This window comes from Linepithema humile, chromosome 7 (genome assembly GCF_040581485.1).
Source record: "Linepithema humile isolate Giens D197 chromosome 7, Lhum_UNIL_v1.0, whole genome shotgun sequence".
Lineage (NCBI taxonomy): Eukaryota > Metazoa > Arthropoda > Insecta > Hymenoptera > Formicidae > Linepithema > Linepithema humile.
Genome location: NC_090134.1, coordinates 10,123,488 through 10,140,568, shown reverse-complemented (window position 1 = coordinate 10,140,568; position 17,081 = coordinate 10,123,488). Strand labels below are relative to the sequence as shown.

Sequence of the window (17,081 nt, the reverse complement as noted above, 5' to 3'; positions counted from 1 at the left end):
TGACCTCTTCGGATTGGCTTTTTCCTTTTTGTGCGTGAGCATCTTGTAGCGCGCGACATTCGCCGGATAGCGCGAGATATGCAGGCCGTGCGCCTTGATACGGTTCGCCATGTCGTCGTCCTCACCGCCCCAGCCCCAGAAGACGTTGCTGAAGCCGTTCACCAGCTGGAAGTGTTCGCGCGACATCGCGGACACGCCGCCGAACAGATCGGCGTAAGGTAATCTGCGAAGAGAGAAGAATATTACGGAACGGAAAAGAGAAGGATAAATATATTTACCTCGTGCGAAATATTATGAGAATGATAATAGATTCAAGTACGAGGGTGAGTCAAAACGTTTCAACAGTTCTTTTCACGCAGAATCTAGCTGTCAACATGCAGATTGTAGGAAAATAATCTACAAGTATAATCTTTTAATGAATATATTTTCTAGGTTAACGATTTGGAAACTTTTGACTCACCCTCGTATTTGTATAAAAATTAAAATTTATAGTTATTAATGTTTATATTTTTATCAATTAATTCCGTGCGCAAGAAGATATCGCATTCTTACCTGTATTTGAATTTGTCCACTGCGACCGACATGTGTCTGGGCTGCTCGGGACAGGTGTACAGATTCCTATCGTCCTCCGGAAGTAGGTCGACATCGTGGAAGATGAAGCAATCGAACATTCTTTCTCTCAAAGCCTCCACATAGCCAACGTTCATGAGCATCGCTCGATTGAAGGCTCCGGTGCCTAAGAAGAAAATGCTGTCATTAAATACCGCGGCAGAATTATAACAGGGAGATTCAATATGATTCAATATACGTCTTGTAAAAACAAATATTGAAATTAAAAAAAGTAAATAGAATAATATTCAACATATTTGCCCAACCTTTTTTTGGCCAGAAAAATAATACACAAAATAACAATTTTATTTCGATAAATATTATTTGAATATTATTTGAATATTATTTGAATAAAAAAAAAGTTTTGATCGAATAGAACATTTTATGAAAAATTTTTCGGTGAATTAGCTCAATACGCAAAATCTTGCGAGTCATTAATCTCCTCCCCCCTTCTTTCTCTTGAATAAGTCAGTTAATCAAAAAGCAGGAAGTCGAGCAGCCGGATGAAAATGCGTTGAATCTTTGAAATACTTCATTGTTAATAAAGTTTCAAAGCATTTAGCACAGCGATGCAGCATGAAACTTTAACGCGTCGTCTCTTAATTTATGAACGCTGATTAGTTCGACCTACTACACGATATCAAAGTTGCTTCGCGCTCTCGGCTCGTGGCTGCAGCAAATAATCCGCTTTTCAGCGTGTTTTCGTTCTCTTAGCAAAGTTGTTATAACAGACTTGTTCTCAAAGGCCGTCCCGATCCCCCTCAGGAAAGGATGAGGAAGCACGGGTACAAATTACTGTGGCTTTGACAAGAGACTGCTGCCTTAGGGTTGACGAAAAAGAAGCTGCACGATTCCGGGGGATGTTTGCCAAGTCGTCCGGCGCAATTAAAAGTTTCGCGTCTTGGTTCCCTCGCGGTTGTTCAAACGCCGCGATAAAAGTAGGTCACACATAAGAAACTTGGGTGAATTTTCCTTGCATTCTCTATCATCTGCTTGTCGTCTTTATTCTCTTGGCCTGGGATTTCTGATTAATTATTGAGGTTAATTATTGCGTTTGATTAACGAAGTCGCCTGCCGAACTTTTTTCGGCGAATTTTCATCTCATTTATCTTTCAAGTTAATCTACGATTATTACTTCAATGCGAAGTCTTTGATAAAGGTATCAAGCTAAATAAATTTTGTTTAAATCGCACGAAACAATTCGCAAATAAATTTGCGAGCGAGATTTATCGTGCACGGCGAAGGAAAAAGGCGTGGGTTTTTAAAAGGAGCCTGAACTGGATTTAACGTCATCGCCGTTTCATCGTCCGTTTATCCGAGAATAATTACGAGCCTGACAGGCTCTTCCTCAAAAGACGACGGGAGAAGGCAAAGGCTAACGCTCTCAAAGCTAACGGCTGTGTCCTCCCCGTTTGTCGTCGATTATTATTGGCTGAATGGACTTCGCGCTCGATCGAATCTCTCGCACTACCCACCGACACGTACAGACACACGCAGAAAAGTTATGAGGAGGCCAAGGACCTCGAAGGAGTGTTCGCCAAACGCACAGCAGGATATAAACAGTCTCGTTTTCCCGGTGGAAAAGTATCTCGACGTAAGGCATTTTAGATATTTCTTTATATTGTGCTAGTGCTGGCGACGAGTGAAAAGGAGACGATAAAAAAGGGCGGCGGAGGCAAACGGGAGCGCGGAATACGCCGAGTGACAATGAAGGGACGCAGGTGTAGCGCGAATACGGTAAACAATTTCACAAGGGAGAGAAATGGAGACTCACTCGGAGGAGCGCAAAAAGAGAAATGTTAATTAGAAAAATAAGCGCTCTAATGACATTTATTGCGAAGGAGCCCTTAATTATCCGCGTCGCACTGATGCGTATTCGCGTTTCGGAAAACGTTATACAATTACGCTTAATGAATTAGAACAGAACAGAAGCAATATCGTTTAGCCAAAAAGAAATACAAAGATGATTACTCAATCAACTGTATAGAGTGTCTCGAATAAGACATCAATAATTGAAATTTTTTATATAACGTGACATTGATGCGATATCGCGAGGTTCAAATTAATTATAATTAAATACTTAACTTGTGAGGGATAATAATAAAGAGTTATAGAGTTAGATTTAATTGAGTTGATATAATTATTTATGAAGAAAAAATAAATTGAAATTAAAGTTGATTGAATAATTTAAGAATTTACAAATTTTTATCACGCTGATCTTTCATCATGTTTTTGTCAATTTGCCAATTAGTTACCCCAATTATTATAATATGATGCACAAAGAGAATGCAGTTGTGCCGTAACAATGAATGGCGACTAGCTAAACGTTTATTAATGACTTTCTGTTGTGATGGGTTCCCTTTGTAATTTTAGTAAATAAATGAAAACCGTCTGCGAGTACTTTTCCGACAAGAATATACTACTTTCAAGCGGCAACGAGTTCAATTCATTTCCATATCCGCTTCCGCGAGACTCACTTATTTATTCGTTCGAAAGAATTGCGTTTGCAAGTTATGCGCTACGTTTATTCAGAGTGTAAAAAGACATGCGTCGTCATCCTTGTCAACGTCGTCGACCGTCTGTATCTCTGATGTTTAAATTCCTGAAATATCGTCATCATCCCTTCCACTTTTATCGCAGTTTTCTCAACTTTCGTCGCCGGGAAAGTAATTTTCGCGTCAGTTTCATGACACTGCAATGCTAGATAATATTTTTGTGTTATTTTAAGTTTCCCATTCCAACAGTAAGACATGTCTTAAACTTTATTACCAAATAAAATTATTTTTATATTTAATATAACGAAATAATAATTTCATAAAACGGCAAAATTAATTATTCACAAAGTTATCGCATTCAACCGTGTCAGAATTTTTAACAATAAAAATACGATACTGGCATAAGTAGTAAAATTTATTTTTTTCACTCAGTTGCTTCGATAACTGAGATATTTGTTGCAACGTTTTATGAGTTAAAAAATTTCTTCATGGTAAGTTTCGTGTATAAGATTTATGAAGTATTTAAAGATTGCGTCTTCCTTGCTTCATCGTCTACACATTTTAAACGGCAGAGAAAAAAATTTCTTAGGTGAAGCTCGACTGCACATCAAACCAGACGAAAGCTTGGAACGCAAAACAAAAGTTTTACGGTATGTACTGTTAGTAGTTTCGAGTTTGCTGCGTCAGGTTTCCGCCCACTCTGGTTATTTTAAGAATTTCTTCAGCCTATATGTAAGAGTTTCTTATTGAACAAAAAATTCCTGGGCGATGAAAAAGTAAACATTACAGTCTTGAAATAAATATTTTACAATCTTGGGCACAAAATTTACCACGATGGAATTTTGAAATTCGCGAAACGTTGGAATAAATGTCTCAATTGTTACTACGTGGAAAAGTAAACATTAATTAATATATTTTTTATATTCTTTTGGAGTAAATATTTGTATGAAATTTTTGTGCGTATCGCATCGAATAACCTTACTACAATCCTGCCGAATGACGTAATTGAAGAGGAAATCTCATAACGTCGCCTGGAAGTTGTCACTGTCTACTTGTCTCGCCATTTCCTCAATGCAAAAAAACTCAATTACATCCCTAGTTGTATCAAGAGGGAACAGCGGATTTCCTTGATATCGATGATACCAGTCGCCGTTAATGATCGTATATAGTTACGATAATAAGAGTCTCTGGCGCAAGTGCACCAGTGTTTCCGACAGCTCTATCCAAGCAATATTAATGGGCGGATTCTGTATAGCGAGAGTGCCTGGAGCCGCGGCCACCGGCGACAGGTGCGACTAATTATGTTTGTCCGCGAGAAGTGCACGCCTCAATATTCTTGTCTCGCTTCCGCGCGCTGGCGGACGTGAATAATAAAATGTAATAGCGCCAAAGTAACGTAAATACGTCCGATATAGTAAATAGTATTTAATCGATTTCTATCTAAGAATCTTTTCGAATCTTTTCATTCTCAAATCTAACATTTCAAATAAGATAAAACAAGAAAATATAAAGAGTAATAAAAGCGTACTATAAAATACTAATATAATATATATTTATTTAATGCTTAGCGTTTGATATCCATCGATCTAAAATATTAAACAATCAGAATCAGTGTTTAATCACTCGTTGTTGAAATTATTATTTATCTCCAAATCCAGGAAGTACATAAGTATTTCAATATCATTGTAAATGTTTATCAAATCCCGTTTCCTCTGAAAAAAATAACGTTATCAGAAAACCGGAAATATGAAATATCGAGAAAACGCGCGAGATTAACACTTCCAATGGAAACCATTCTCTCTCTGCGAGGCATCCTCAAGCTCTCATCCCGTATCGAGAAATTGATTTTGTTTGGGCCAGGGGGAAGTACGCCATGAATCTAATTTCCTGATCCGCGCGCAGCCGTTTGGCCCGACTTGCTGGAAACGAAGTCGCGACTCCACCGACGATCCTCCGCATGGCTCCCGGAGCCGATAAATATTCAGCATAGCACTAATTATGCAAAAGCGAAGTATTCGGTGGCTGACTCCGCTTTAATTCCGCGCCGAGATACAGTTCACGAAGAGAAAACAGAGAGAGAGAGAGAGAGAGAGAGAGAGAGAGAGAGAGAGAGAGAGAGAGAGAGAGAGAGAGAGAGAGAGAGACAGAGGGATAGAAGAGCTTGGGATTTGAATTTCAAAATTGCGGCCGAGCGCGACCATGTCCGAGCCATTTGGGACAATTAAAGCCACGTTAATTCGTAAGTGTACACACACACTGTCACATACATTCTATACCGTACTCTATTCGATATGCTTTCGATTTGCGCACATTACAAATAGATTTCCACAAACTATAACTGCGCTCCCTTTATAAGCACGCGAAAACGATTTCGATAATTTCAAGTATTAAGGAATCGTACTTTTCGTCTTGCTACGACCTGAAATGTATATATAATGTTTTATATATTTTTATATGATATATATTATCCTTCATATGATTTATATGATCTTATTTTATATTATTTTCAATTGCGTATTTATATTTTTGCGCACAAAAGATTTTCATTATTTAATCCATTTGTTAGTTAACTCCTGTGCATAGCTGCGTTCCGTCTTTTTGACGAATGAATGGTCGGATTAAGTGTCCCTAAGCTGGGCTTGACGATGAATGGTCGTGACTTTGCACGTACGCGAACCATAACGGTATCCATGCCGCATGGTGGATACACCGGCTGCGTATGAGATAATCATGATCCATCGTTTGGTTCGTTTTTTAACGCGATTACACGGTTGCACCTTTGCATGGGGCGCCCAGGTATAAATAATAAGATAAACGACGTGGTCGTAAATCCACAATATAAAATTGCGCAAAATAATCTTGAGAGTGGATTTACCGATCCTCGCTATGAGCAAAATTTAATTTACGAACCAGATTTGAAAAATTACGTCGATGAAATTAAATTTTTGTTTGTTTGTTGTGATATTAAAGCAAAATAGCTTGGCAAATTTTCATTCGACGTCAGTAAATTTGAGATAATCTGACGTAAAGTACGTCTGCGTTTGCACAATGCAATACTCATTCCGGAAAAAGAATGGGTGATAATAGAGCTAGACGTGCCGTTGTTGAAAAGTCACTGCTCTTTTCGCATTAAATTTATCGCATTATCGACAAAAAGTATTCGTACTCGAAATTTTTTGCGTCAGAAGTTTCAATCCAATTTCGATCAATTTTCTTTCTTGAAAAGTGGATTAGATCACGTCTTTTTAGCGATCGCATCGATAATACTTGTGCAGCATATTCGCATAAATTTTTCAAGTTTAATCGAATATTACGACTTTTGGAGTTTTCGTACGGCTATCACGTTTGCCGTGCATGATGCAATCGTGAAGTGAGCTGTCCTCGGTATACCGCATTGCGGGAAGGAAGAGCACGAGGAAAACGGCACTTGGTCCCCCAAGGTTCTAGGATTAGATAGCACTTAAGCTTGACTTATCCGAAGCGTTCGAAGCTGTGCAGGCAGAGCGCAGAGCTGACAGTGAATAACAGTACGGCGCATTTTCTAAGGATCGCGCGCAGCAACGGCGAGGATAAATCGTTGCTGTTTCGCCGTAATTAATCGCAGCGGCTCGGTGAAATATCGTCTTCGTTAAATTATCGCGAGAATTCATTGCACGGCGATCTGTCGTAAATTAACGCCATTACGACGGAATACCGATTCAATTGAAATAATCCCGCGGCAAAGAATCCTTTATTCGTCTCGGCGGAATTACAAAGGAACAAGTATTAGCATTGCGTGTGATCTCCTTATCAAATTATTGCGAGGACCGATTTCCCGTGAATTTCTTTCAAATTAGTATTAATGATAATGTAATAGTAATTACATTGAAATAGTTCTGCAGTGAGAAGTGTCTTTTCACGAGCTCCGAGCAACTTTCGTTAAATTATTATGGAAAATAATCGCTTTGCATTTTGTCGCAAATTTGTAACAACGAAAATAATGCTGCCGTAATAAAGCATTTTTTTTACTTGTTTTACATTATCTTTGTAAAAAGCTACAAAAAAGGAACGCAATAAACAATTATTAAATTATATTAATATTACTTTTTGAATATTTTTGTGGAATTTGAAATATTAATATTAAAAAAACGCAAAAAACAAACAGATCACCAAAAAGTAAACAACTTTTAACGCTGATAAATATGTAAAATATTAATTAATATGTCAAGTTATTATAAAATATTTCATAAATATATTCATGAATATCGATACTGTAATGTATTTCTGTACTTTTCGCTGCGAAATGCCCGATTGCGCCCAAAAATGGCGAAACAACGGCTTCTTTTTTTCCCCTTTTTTTCGTATATTCGTTTGCATACCGAGCGGAGAAACGCGAGCGAAATCGGATTTAGAATTCCATCAGGAATTCCGCACTCAAAACTTTCCAGCGGAAAGTATATTAAACTACACTGACATTTTCAAGGAACGTGTTCCCGAAATATACAGAGAACACATATCGGTGTAACATTGCCATATTGAAACAATTGAAACCCACTAACAATTGCAAAACAAAGGGAGATACCAAACAGGAAATTGATCCAAAACGTAAGCAAGATACAACGCTAAATGCAAATAATAATACAGAATATTCCCGGTGCGGTTATCGAATTCAGTATTAATTATATTCAAATTGTAAACATTAACTGTAGCTTTTTACTACATCGTCCGTTCTTTAAATTTTATTCAAATGTGCTACACGTATTATTCACAAACATATTAAAATTAGCTTCAATCGAACATTATTAGATAATAATTTAATCGTATTGTTGAGCAACTTCCTCTTTTGTATGTAAATTTATAGTATGTCATACACACATCGAAAATATGCAGAAGTGCGTTGCATAGAATGTGAGAATTAATCAAAGTCATATTTTGACGTCTCGCATACGCGGTAAGTAAACAAACTTAGTCGAGCGTTTCACAATTTTAATGAAGATAAATTGCAACTCGCTCGCAGCCCTCCAATAGGTAAGATAAATAGCATTTTCTTGTGCGACTAAATAGAATGATAGATTTTGTATCTCAGTAAAAAAAAAGTAAAACATTATCCTTCCGTAAGATAATTTTCTTTGCAGATCTTAATACATAAAAATAAATCTAATCACTTAACGAGACGCTTAAAGTAAAACAAACAAATCAGTTTTATATTTGTATATTCTTAAAAATTATATTTCAATTAAAATAATATTTATAATTTGCTAAATATCAATTATTCATATTAATTATTGTATAAGAATCAAATCTAATGAATTGTAAATAAGATTGTGTGTATTTATGTATTAATTGCAGATATCATGCTTATTAGTTATAAAAGTATTACATTTATAATTACAATCAGAAGCAGAGTTCTAAAGCATCCGGCAAATATATTTTTCATTTATGAGTTGAAAATAATACCTGCAATATTCATCACTTCCGCACCCTTTATCTCTGTGCGCGAGTTATTACGGGCATCGCGATGTGTAATCATCAGCCTTAAATATACGTCATAAAGTGTCTCGTAAAGCAGCTCATAAAAGGCCTCGTAATTAAGATTTAAGGAATGTAATTACGGTGTACGGCGGTGAGCAGCCGAAGGAGCAATAGCATGGCGGAAAACGTATCCTCTCGCGCCGTAGTCATTAAACAAACTAGCAAAACCAACTGCACGTGCACCAGGTAAATTCTAAGGGCACTTAAAAAATTTCATTAAAAAATAACCCGCGCCATGTCAGTGGAATTATTTTGCGTCCTTTTACTGGAAAACACTCGCGTTACCTCCGGCCGGTCGATCGCCCCGAGCCGGAAGAGGAAGCTACCGAGAGAAAGAGAAAGAGAAAGAGAAAGAGAGAGAAAGAGAGAGAGAGAAAGAGAGAGAGAGAGAGAGAGAGAGAGAGAGAGAGAGAGAGAGAGAGAGAGAGAGAGAGAGAGAGAGAGAGAGAGAGAGAGAGAGAGAGAAAGGACGTATACAAATTTAATTAAAAATTAACTCGCAAAGCTTAGAGACGGAAACTTTGAAGCGGTCTCTTTCGTCGGGACGTTCTGACTCCTGCTCCCCCGGCATTCTCCTTCCGGCAGGAAGGTCTCCGCTCCGCAGAGACAAGCAGGAAAATACGCGGGCAAGAGGAACGTCCGCTAGACGGCAATAAATCGTAGCAAAGTATCGGCTTACACGCACCAACGGTGCCGCTGAAGAGAAACTCGGAGATCGTACGTTTATATCCGCTCTGCGGAAACGAGCCGTGTGCTCTAGAAGATACTATCGAAACACTGGAGTGCACACAACGGACGTATTCAGGGTGCTCGCCAATAAGGATTCAAGGTTTTTCAGGACACCGGTGCAAATAGTGAATTTGAAGTTGATTTCTCTTCAACGAGAATTGGATTAGAATCCGTCAAAGAGTGGAACTTATTATTTATAACAATAATTATTAATTTGATTTTAATTAATTTCCCGCTATCGGAATTGTGTAAGCATGTAAAAATTAATAGTGATAATTACGGGAATTCGTTGAGAATAATATTGGTTTGTTCGCCGCAATTAATTCGAGAGAGATTAAAATGTTCTCGACACTTTTTGCGGACGAATAAATTGCAGTTAAATTACAGCTTTTTGTAAACGAGGTGCATGGAAAAAGAAGTGAATCCGGGCATTCGGCCAATTTTGGTTGCAACGCCCACGGCCTCTCACTCACCTTCCTGCTCGATCACGAAGATCTGATAGTCGATCTGCTGGCGCAGCAGGATCGGATGCAGATTGTAGAGGAGAGTCTGCAAATGCTGCGGTCGGTCGCGGAATGGAATGATTATGGCGACGCGATGCCTGGCGACGCAGTCCGCAGGTCGACCTCTGCCACCCGCTTTCACCTCCACGAATGACTTCTCTATCTCCGGCATCGGTGGTGGTGATTTACTAACGACCACCGGTCCAACTGGGAAGATGGAAAGAGTTGAAGAGGAGTTGATAGATCGAAAATTAAAAGAAATAATCTACATTCGTGTAAAAACAGCTGAAAGTATTCGAATTTAAGAGAAAAATGATATCCACGTTTAATTGTATCGTAAAGATGTTAAGTGCATTGGATTTTAATATCGCACTTGTGTTTACTGCCTTCATAATGATAAAAGAAGTTAAATTGAAAAAAAAAAAATATAATACAAATTTATTCAAAACAATATTTATTTTCTCGTAAAATAATTTAAGAATATTGAGACATTTTTAAATCATCACGCACATTATCGTATTATTACAAGTTAAATTTGAAAATTGTCGATTGATTCTTCGTGCAACACATTAATCTGAGATATTAAAGCATTTAGGAAATTAATATTCATCTGTTTCAAGATGAATATTTCATTCGATTGATTGCGCTGCAATTAATTATGAAAGCCAATTATTAATGAGCGTCAGAGAGATGGTGTAGTCCCTCTGAAATAGAATACATCTCTCACTCTCATGAATGTGAGATATATTCTGTCAGAATTCTCTGTGACGCAAGTACATGTATAATTCAAACATAAATTGGTCCACACAGCCATAGCTGATCATTAGTCTTTAATATTCCCGAATCACCACGCTCCATTGCTGGATTTATGAATATTAAATTTTTCATGAGGCAAAATTTTCAATAATTTCGCGATAACACGTGTTATAATTTTGATAAAACGGCACCGGATTCATTAATCTCTATCAATTCTCGCAGACTTACCCAGATTCGGTGGAATGAGCGGGCAGCGTGGAATCGTCGCGTTGTTGGTCGCGTTCGCCACCGGAAACTCTCGTCCAGTTCCATTGTTGCCGACCAGGTTTTTGGTTGGCACGGGCTCGAATCGAGACGAGTTTGAAAGGCCTTTGGCCAATATCGAGAGTATCGTTGTCGAGGATACATTGCCGCCGTTCGAGCTCGGCACAACAGTCGCCGGGCCGTATATGATCAGGCCGCGCGGGTGCGTCCTGTACGAGCGATCCGCGTATCTGTAACAAAAATAGAAGAAAAAAGATAATACAATATAAATTAATAACTTGAAGTTTAGACTCGCAAATTTCAAAACGATGGAATAGCAGGAGGATCTCAAGCCAAAGAAAATTGTAATTCTTGATATCTTTTATTGAAACCAATGTTTTAATTAAGCAGCATACGTTTCAGCTGATCATTCAGTCATCTTCAGTGCTACCTTTACAAAACTGTTTTTTAGAAGACCGTAAGTTCAATTCGTCATTATTAATAAAAACTCTTATGAAGTGATCACGTATGTGATTGCGAGAATTTCTTATTGAGGTATTGATCGAAAGTCACGAATGATCAGTTTTTATTAATAATGACGAATTGAACTTACGGTCTTCTAAAAAACAGTTTTGTAAAGGTAGCACTGAAGATGGCTGAATAATTAGCTGAAACTGCTTAATTAAAACATTGGTTTCAATAAAAGATATCAAGAATTATAATCTTCTTTGGCTTGAGATCCTCCTGCTATTTCATCGTTTTACGATATAAATTATCATAAATAATAATACGGTATAAATATAATGTAACAGTTTTAAAAGTTGAACAGAAAATGTTCTGCAATGTAGGTCGAAGATGTAAATAATGCAGACGTAATCTAATGTTAAATGTAAAATCGTATTAATTCGATCGCTTCGTGCCAGCGACACCTGAGTTAATGACAAATTCACGGAGATGTCGCACTGAATATAACAGATATGTATATCCAGAAGCCAATTATCTATCGGTTGCACATCGCGACAGCTATGTACCAGCTATTATGAGGCTGACTATGCAACGTCTCCATAATCGAGGCAGCTGTCCTACTATTAGCAGACCGATCGACCGATCTAATCACAACAGCGATTTGTGCTTCGAAGATGTCTTGCAATTCAATGGAGCGCAACAATAGCTATTATGCTCGAAACCAGTTCGAAACCAGTTCAAACCAATTATGCTTGTTGTCGATAGGCTGCAAAACACACCGATTACTTTTATAGTCTTTCTATAGCCATTTTATTCATTTTTATGCCTCAGAATCTTATATCATTTGACACACGCTTAGAGCTTCACCGCGATGCACTGAAATCTCATATTTTAGAATTCCAGACCGTTTCTCTCTCTCATTTCACATTTATCGAAGAAAGCAGACTAATTTTTTCTAAATTTTCTTTATTTCTTTACAGCGAGTTTGAAAATCAAAAATCCGACGAATCGAGTTTGACGTTTGTCTCGACGAATTTCCGACAAGCCAGCGAACAAACTCGTAGCCACTTTTGCGTTTTACTAATTCACTTAAGGTTTACGATGGACTGAAGGACACGGGAAGGAATTACGACAGACTTGACCTACGCCAGACCTCTTCTCGTTTACTTCCTGACGTACTTCGTCTCTCTCCCCCTCCTCACGACAGAGCGTCAACGAGTTTCCCTGAGTTTACGATCCGGTCCGCTTGCAGTTGCAATTTCCGGGACCGCCGCTAGCCACTATTGCAACTGCAATCCACCGGTTTAACGTTCTTCTCCTCCTCTTCCAAGCTTATGCGCCAGAAGTTCGCGCAAGTACACGAGACAACGCGATAGTATTTTTGATGCTCACGGCAAAAGTCGCCGTAAGACGAACGGGAAATCGAGCGTGCAACGCCGCGATTTCGAGCTCGAGATATTAATGTATCATAATGACGGAAGAGAAATAAGAATTTCTAACTTTTTATTAACTTCAAATGTAATTTTGAAAAGTTCCCAATGACTTTATGTCTACTAAATAACATAAAATAAAAAATACACATCAATATTGTAAATTTTTAAAAATCATATTTATTTTAAATTTCTTGTTGATTTAAATTTCATATATTGATGGAAAAAGAAAACTATATCATAAGCGAATATCACATTCCCGAGCGACGTTGCTGGTTTTATCTATATGATAATAACATCAGCAAGATCAATAGCGGTCGTTTTCGTCGCCCGTTCGCTTCGCGTGAGCCATTTTTGCCGTTTCTCGCCGCGGCGGGTGAACAAGTTTTGGAAGACTGTTGTGCGCTCGGCGAACGATTATACGAAAATCGAAAAAGTTACGAGCCGTCATGCAGATCACTTCTCACAAGGCATCTCGTGAGAAGAGCCGGCGTGGAAATTGCGATGGGTATGTGCTGTGCAGATGGATTCTATTTACATATCACGTTACCTTGGCATGTTACGCCGCTGGCGAGTCTGTTTATAAAAATTTTTGCGGCTGAGATAGAATCATCACAAGAGAATTTAGTAAACAGAAGAACTACGTGTAACAATTTTCAGAGTTTTCAATTTATCGGTCGGTATAGAAAATATTAAAAATTGTATGAGTAATAATGTTACAAATATAACACAAATTACATTATAGAAAGTTTACAATATAAATTTTAAAAAATTATTAATTTTTTTGTTAAATCAAACATTAGTTTTAATTTTTCGAATACCACAACAATTCTTAAAATACTTAATGATAATTAAATAAAAAAAAAAAATGTTAAAGCCAATTCTTGAATTAATCGTTCGTATAATTTTGTCCTATTTTCCGCCTAATGTTAGGCAATAATTAAATTTCAAATTCCAAACTAATAGCAAGTCCGTAAGATCCTACATAAAGATATCCAGCCTCTATCCATCCCAGCTGCGAGATAGTTTCGATATCTCGCGATACCAGAAGGTGGAGAACGCCGAGGTATCAAGGGAGGGGAGGAAGGGTCATTTCGAATTTAATTAAATTCGCAGGTATATGCGCACGAGACGGACTGGCTCTTCTAGAATCTGAAGCATTTAGAAGAGCGGGTGAGAGCGACGTGGCTAACGATTTACTTGATTACGAGATTTAAGAGAACTCATCGTTGCTCGAAATGATGACGAGACTCGATCCTCAACGATGAACAATTAAACGAGCGGATTAAAATCGGAAAACCGCAAGATTTCGAAATGACATAAATTCCAGGCAATCGGAAACTCGCGAGGATTAAACTGCTCTTAAAGAGTGAAACGGTTCGAAGGAACTAAAGTATCAGCAACTTGTAGGATAAAAGAGTTCAAAGAGATTGACTCATTTAAAAGTTCTACAAGCGTACCTCGTTATTAAACGTTACAATATAAAATAAGAATATTCGCACCTATTGATAATTAACTGATAAATATATCTGATATACAGGGTGATTATAATTGTTATAATTGAAAAGTTATAATTGAAATTGAGTTATAATTGAAAATAGATAGCAACTTACGAGTTCGGTACAACAGGCAGGCAGGGACGCACAACGTATAATGAGACTGTCAAGTGTTTACTATCGTCTCATGACGCATTGCTTCTCGTCCCTGCCTGTCCGTTGTATCGGCCTCGAAAACTAAGCTTCGGACAAAATTTTGTAAAAGGAAAAATCATCTCAGAATTCGCTCAAGAATATGGCATTACAAGGACATCAGGTTATTTTGAATCACCCTGTATAATACAAAATCTAGATGTATTATATTTTACTTGTTTTAAATCTACTAATTCAACAAAATTAGCAAAGTGAAAATATTTAGCGGGAAATCGTGGAGTTAAAGATCCCAAAAGCTTCTAAAAATTTATACCTTGCGCACACTTCAATATTAAATATAAAAATTAGAATATTTCAGATAATAAACATGAATGTACAACTTGCACATCGAACTTTTTAAGATACCGTCGCGCATTGACATATCATCTAAAATTTCAGGAAGACCAACTCAAATTTCCTCATTATACACTGACGAAATTCGATACGAAGATAACAGGACAAAGTTGAGAGCAGGCTGAAGAGATACAAGCAAGGCACAGACAATGCGTCGTGAAAGCATGTCTCTATGCTGCATGCATTCATAAGGAAAAGTCTCGATATGCGGGAATTCGACGGAATTCCCGCCACGTTCGGAGCGGCATAAATCTGACGTGACTCATCCGAGGGACCATCGATACGGGATCGGCCGCGTGCACCACCTGGCACGGAAATATTTTGCCAGCTATGCTGCAGCAGCAGCAGCAGCAGCCGGATTGGAATCCGCAGAAATCTTTCCCCCTTCGCTATCGAGCGGCGCCGAGGATACCTTCGCGATGGCGGGCACGCGAAAAGCGATGCGGAAAGCTCGGCAAAGCTTGTCGATATGTAGAAATATTTTTCAATGTACGTGACGAGGCTTTTAAAAGCGACGCACGATCGACGACTGGTTATCACCTGCTGACGAAAATGCAAAGAACGACAGGTATGTCAGGAGTGAGAGCTCTCAGGTAGAAATAATCCGAAGATGTATGATGTAATGAGCAACAAAGCTCAAATGTACAATATTATACAATTCATTTTTAATGAAACGAAAGAAGAATTTTTAACACAAAATTCAATAGCGAAAATTAGAAAGTTTCGATAGATGACAATTTTCCATTAAACTTTCCAAAGATAAGTCGTCAATCGTTCATGGCTGACGCAAGATATTCGATAATATTACTAGGACACAATTATTTCGTATCAGGCCAAAGTTTCCCACGCCACTTTTATCGCTTCAGATAATTTCGAATTTGTTCAATTCGTGATGATATCGAGATAGGAAGCGAGGGAAAGTTTTGATGATGATGCATCTTTAATGCAGAGACGACGCGCTCGCTTCATCTTCTCGGAAGAAGCGACGGAGGAAGGAAGGAAGGACTCAAAAGGTCCTCGGGGACGCCTCGAGGTCGTCAAAGAACGTGGGGAAACTCTTCATCGATCGGCAACGTCGTGGACGGAAATGTCCGTTAAAAGTTTGACAGAACCTCATACCCGAACTCACCGCAAAGTGGAGTTTCAGGCAGGCTTGTAGCAACAGGAGAGAAAAAGAAGGCGATGTTCCTGGGCGTGTCAAGTAAAGTTTAAGTACGTGTCATCATTTTTTACCCATCGTAATCTCACTTTTTAATTTTTAACAGTACAAGGATAAAAAGACGAGTAATTTTTCATTTCTACATAAGAGAGAGATGTTACATAAATTTTTTTATAAAGCATGGAACGGTGAATATTATCCGAAGGGATAAGGATGAAAAAATGGATGAGAGAGAAAACGAGATCTATCGAACCTGTCGGCCTTCGATGGCACCGGTTCAACGTACGAGATGTCGTCCGTGATCTATCGCACGCAAAGTAGTTTGCGGCGGTATAATAAGGTTAATAGAATGCAATAAAGTATAAAAAAATTATTTATACCAGGAAAGAAGATTGCAAAAAGTTCATTTCGCAGACATTATTTAAATCACATCTTCTACAGATGAAAATTCGCACCTATTGATAGTATCTCTCTGATTAATTACACTAAGACGTGATACAGCTAATTAAGAAGATTAAATTTTCTGTTATCTATTTCTTTGACAGTTTTAATGAAAAGAAAAACATTTTTATTTATTTATGGCACGAAAGAGAGTTTAATTCGATGAAAAAGATTGGCGACAGTTCCGTGGCGCGAATGTTAACAATATATAATATTTGCAGTTTTAATTTAAATCCACGCGTGACGGGATTTGAAAATTTCGCGTCTCGAAGGAAAGTCACGTAGCAGAGCAGCCGATGTCTGATGTTCTCCGATAGCGATATAACATGGACGATCGAGACAGCTAAATCCGACGGCGTGACGAGACTACACGCTCGCGTATCTCGCTTAAGAATTTTCCAGGATATATTCTTGACTTCCGGTAATCCCCGGAGTATTCCATCTAATAGCACAGTGACATAAAAATCTGCTAGCGTGATAATTTTAGTTTTATTCACATAAAAAGTGTTGAATGTCTTTCGTACAGCAAAATCTTGATATCGCTGATATCCTGAATTGATGAAAGAATAATAAAAATGGGAAATCGCAGAACACTCCCTCCTACATAATCCATTCACACAGCCCATATGCAAACGTAAGCACGTAGCCCGCTAATAATTCATAATACCCGAGCACTCGGACTCGCTGAAAGGTCGAGA

At 38.1% G+C, this 17,081-nt stretch overlaps 1 protein-coding gene across 3 annotated transcripts in view; it reads right to left on the bottom strand.

The window, feature by feature from the left end:
* beta4GalNAcTA (beta1,4-N-acetylgalactosaminyltransferase A) overlaps positions 1 to 17,081 on the bottom strand; it is a 101,570-nt gene that overhangs the window by 6,783 nt on the left and 77,706 nt on the right. For all 3 annotated transcript variants that reach the window (XM_012363569.2, XM_067359117.1, XM_012363568.2), the window contains 4 exons: positions 10,832 to 11,097; positions 9,818 to 10,054; positions 553 to 736; positions 5 to 223 (listed from right to left, as the gene is read on the bottom strand). In XM_012363569.2, the coding sequence (XP_012218992.1) occupies positions 5 to 223; positions 553 to 736; positions 9,818 to 10,054; positions 10,832 to 11,097 (906 nt within the window). The remainder of the gene's footprint in view (positions 1 to 4; positions 224 to 552; positions 737 to 9,817; positions 10,055 to 10,831; positions 11,098 to 17,081) is intronic.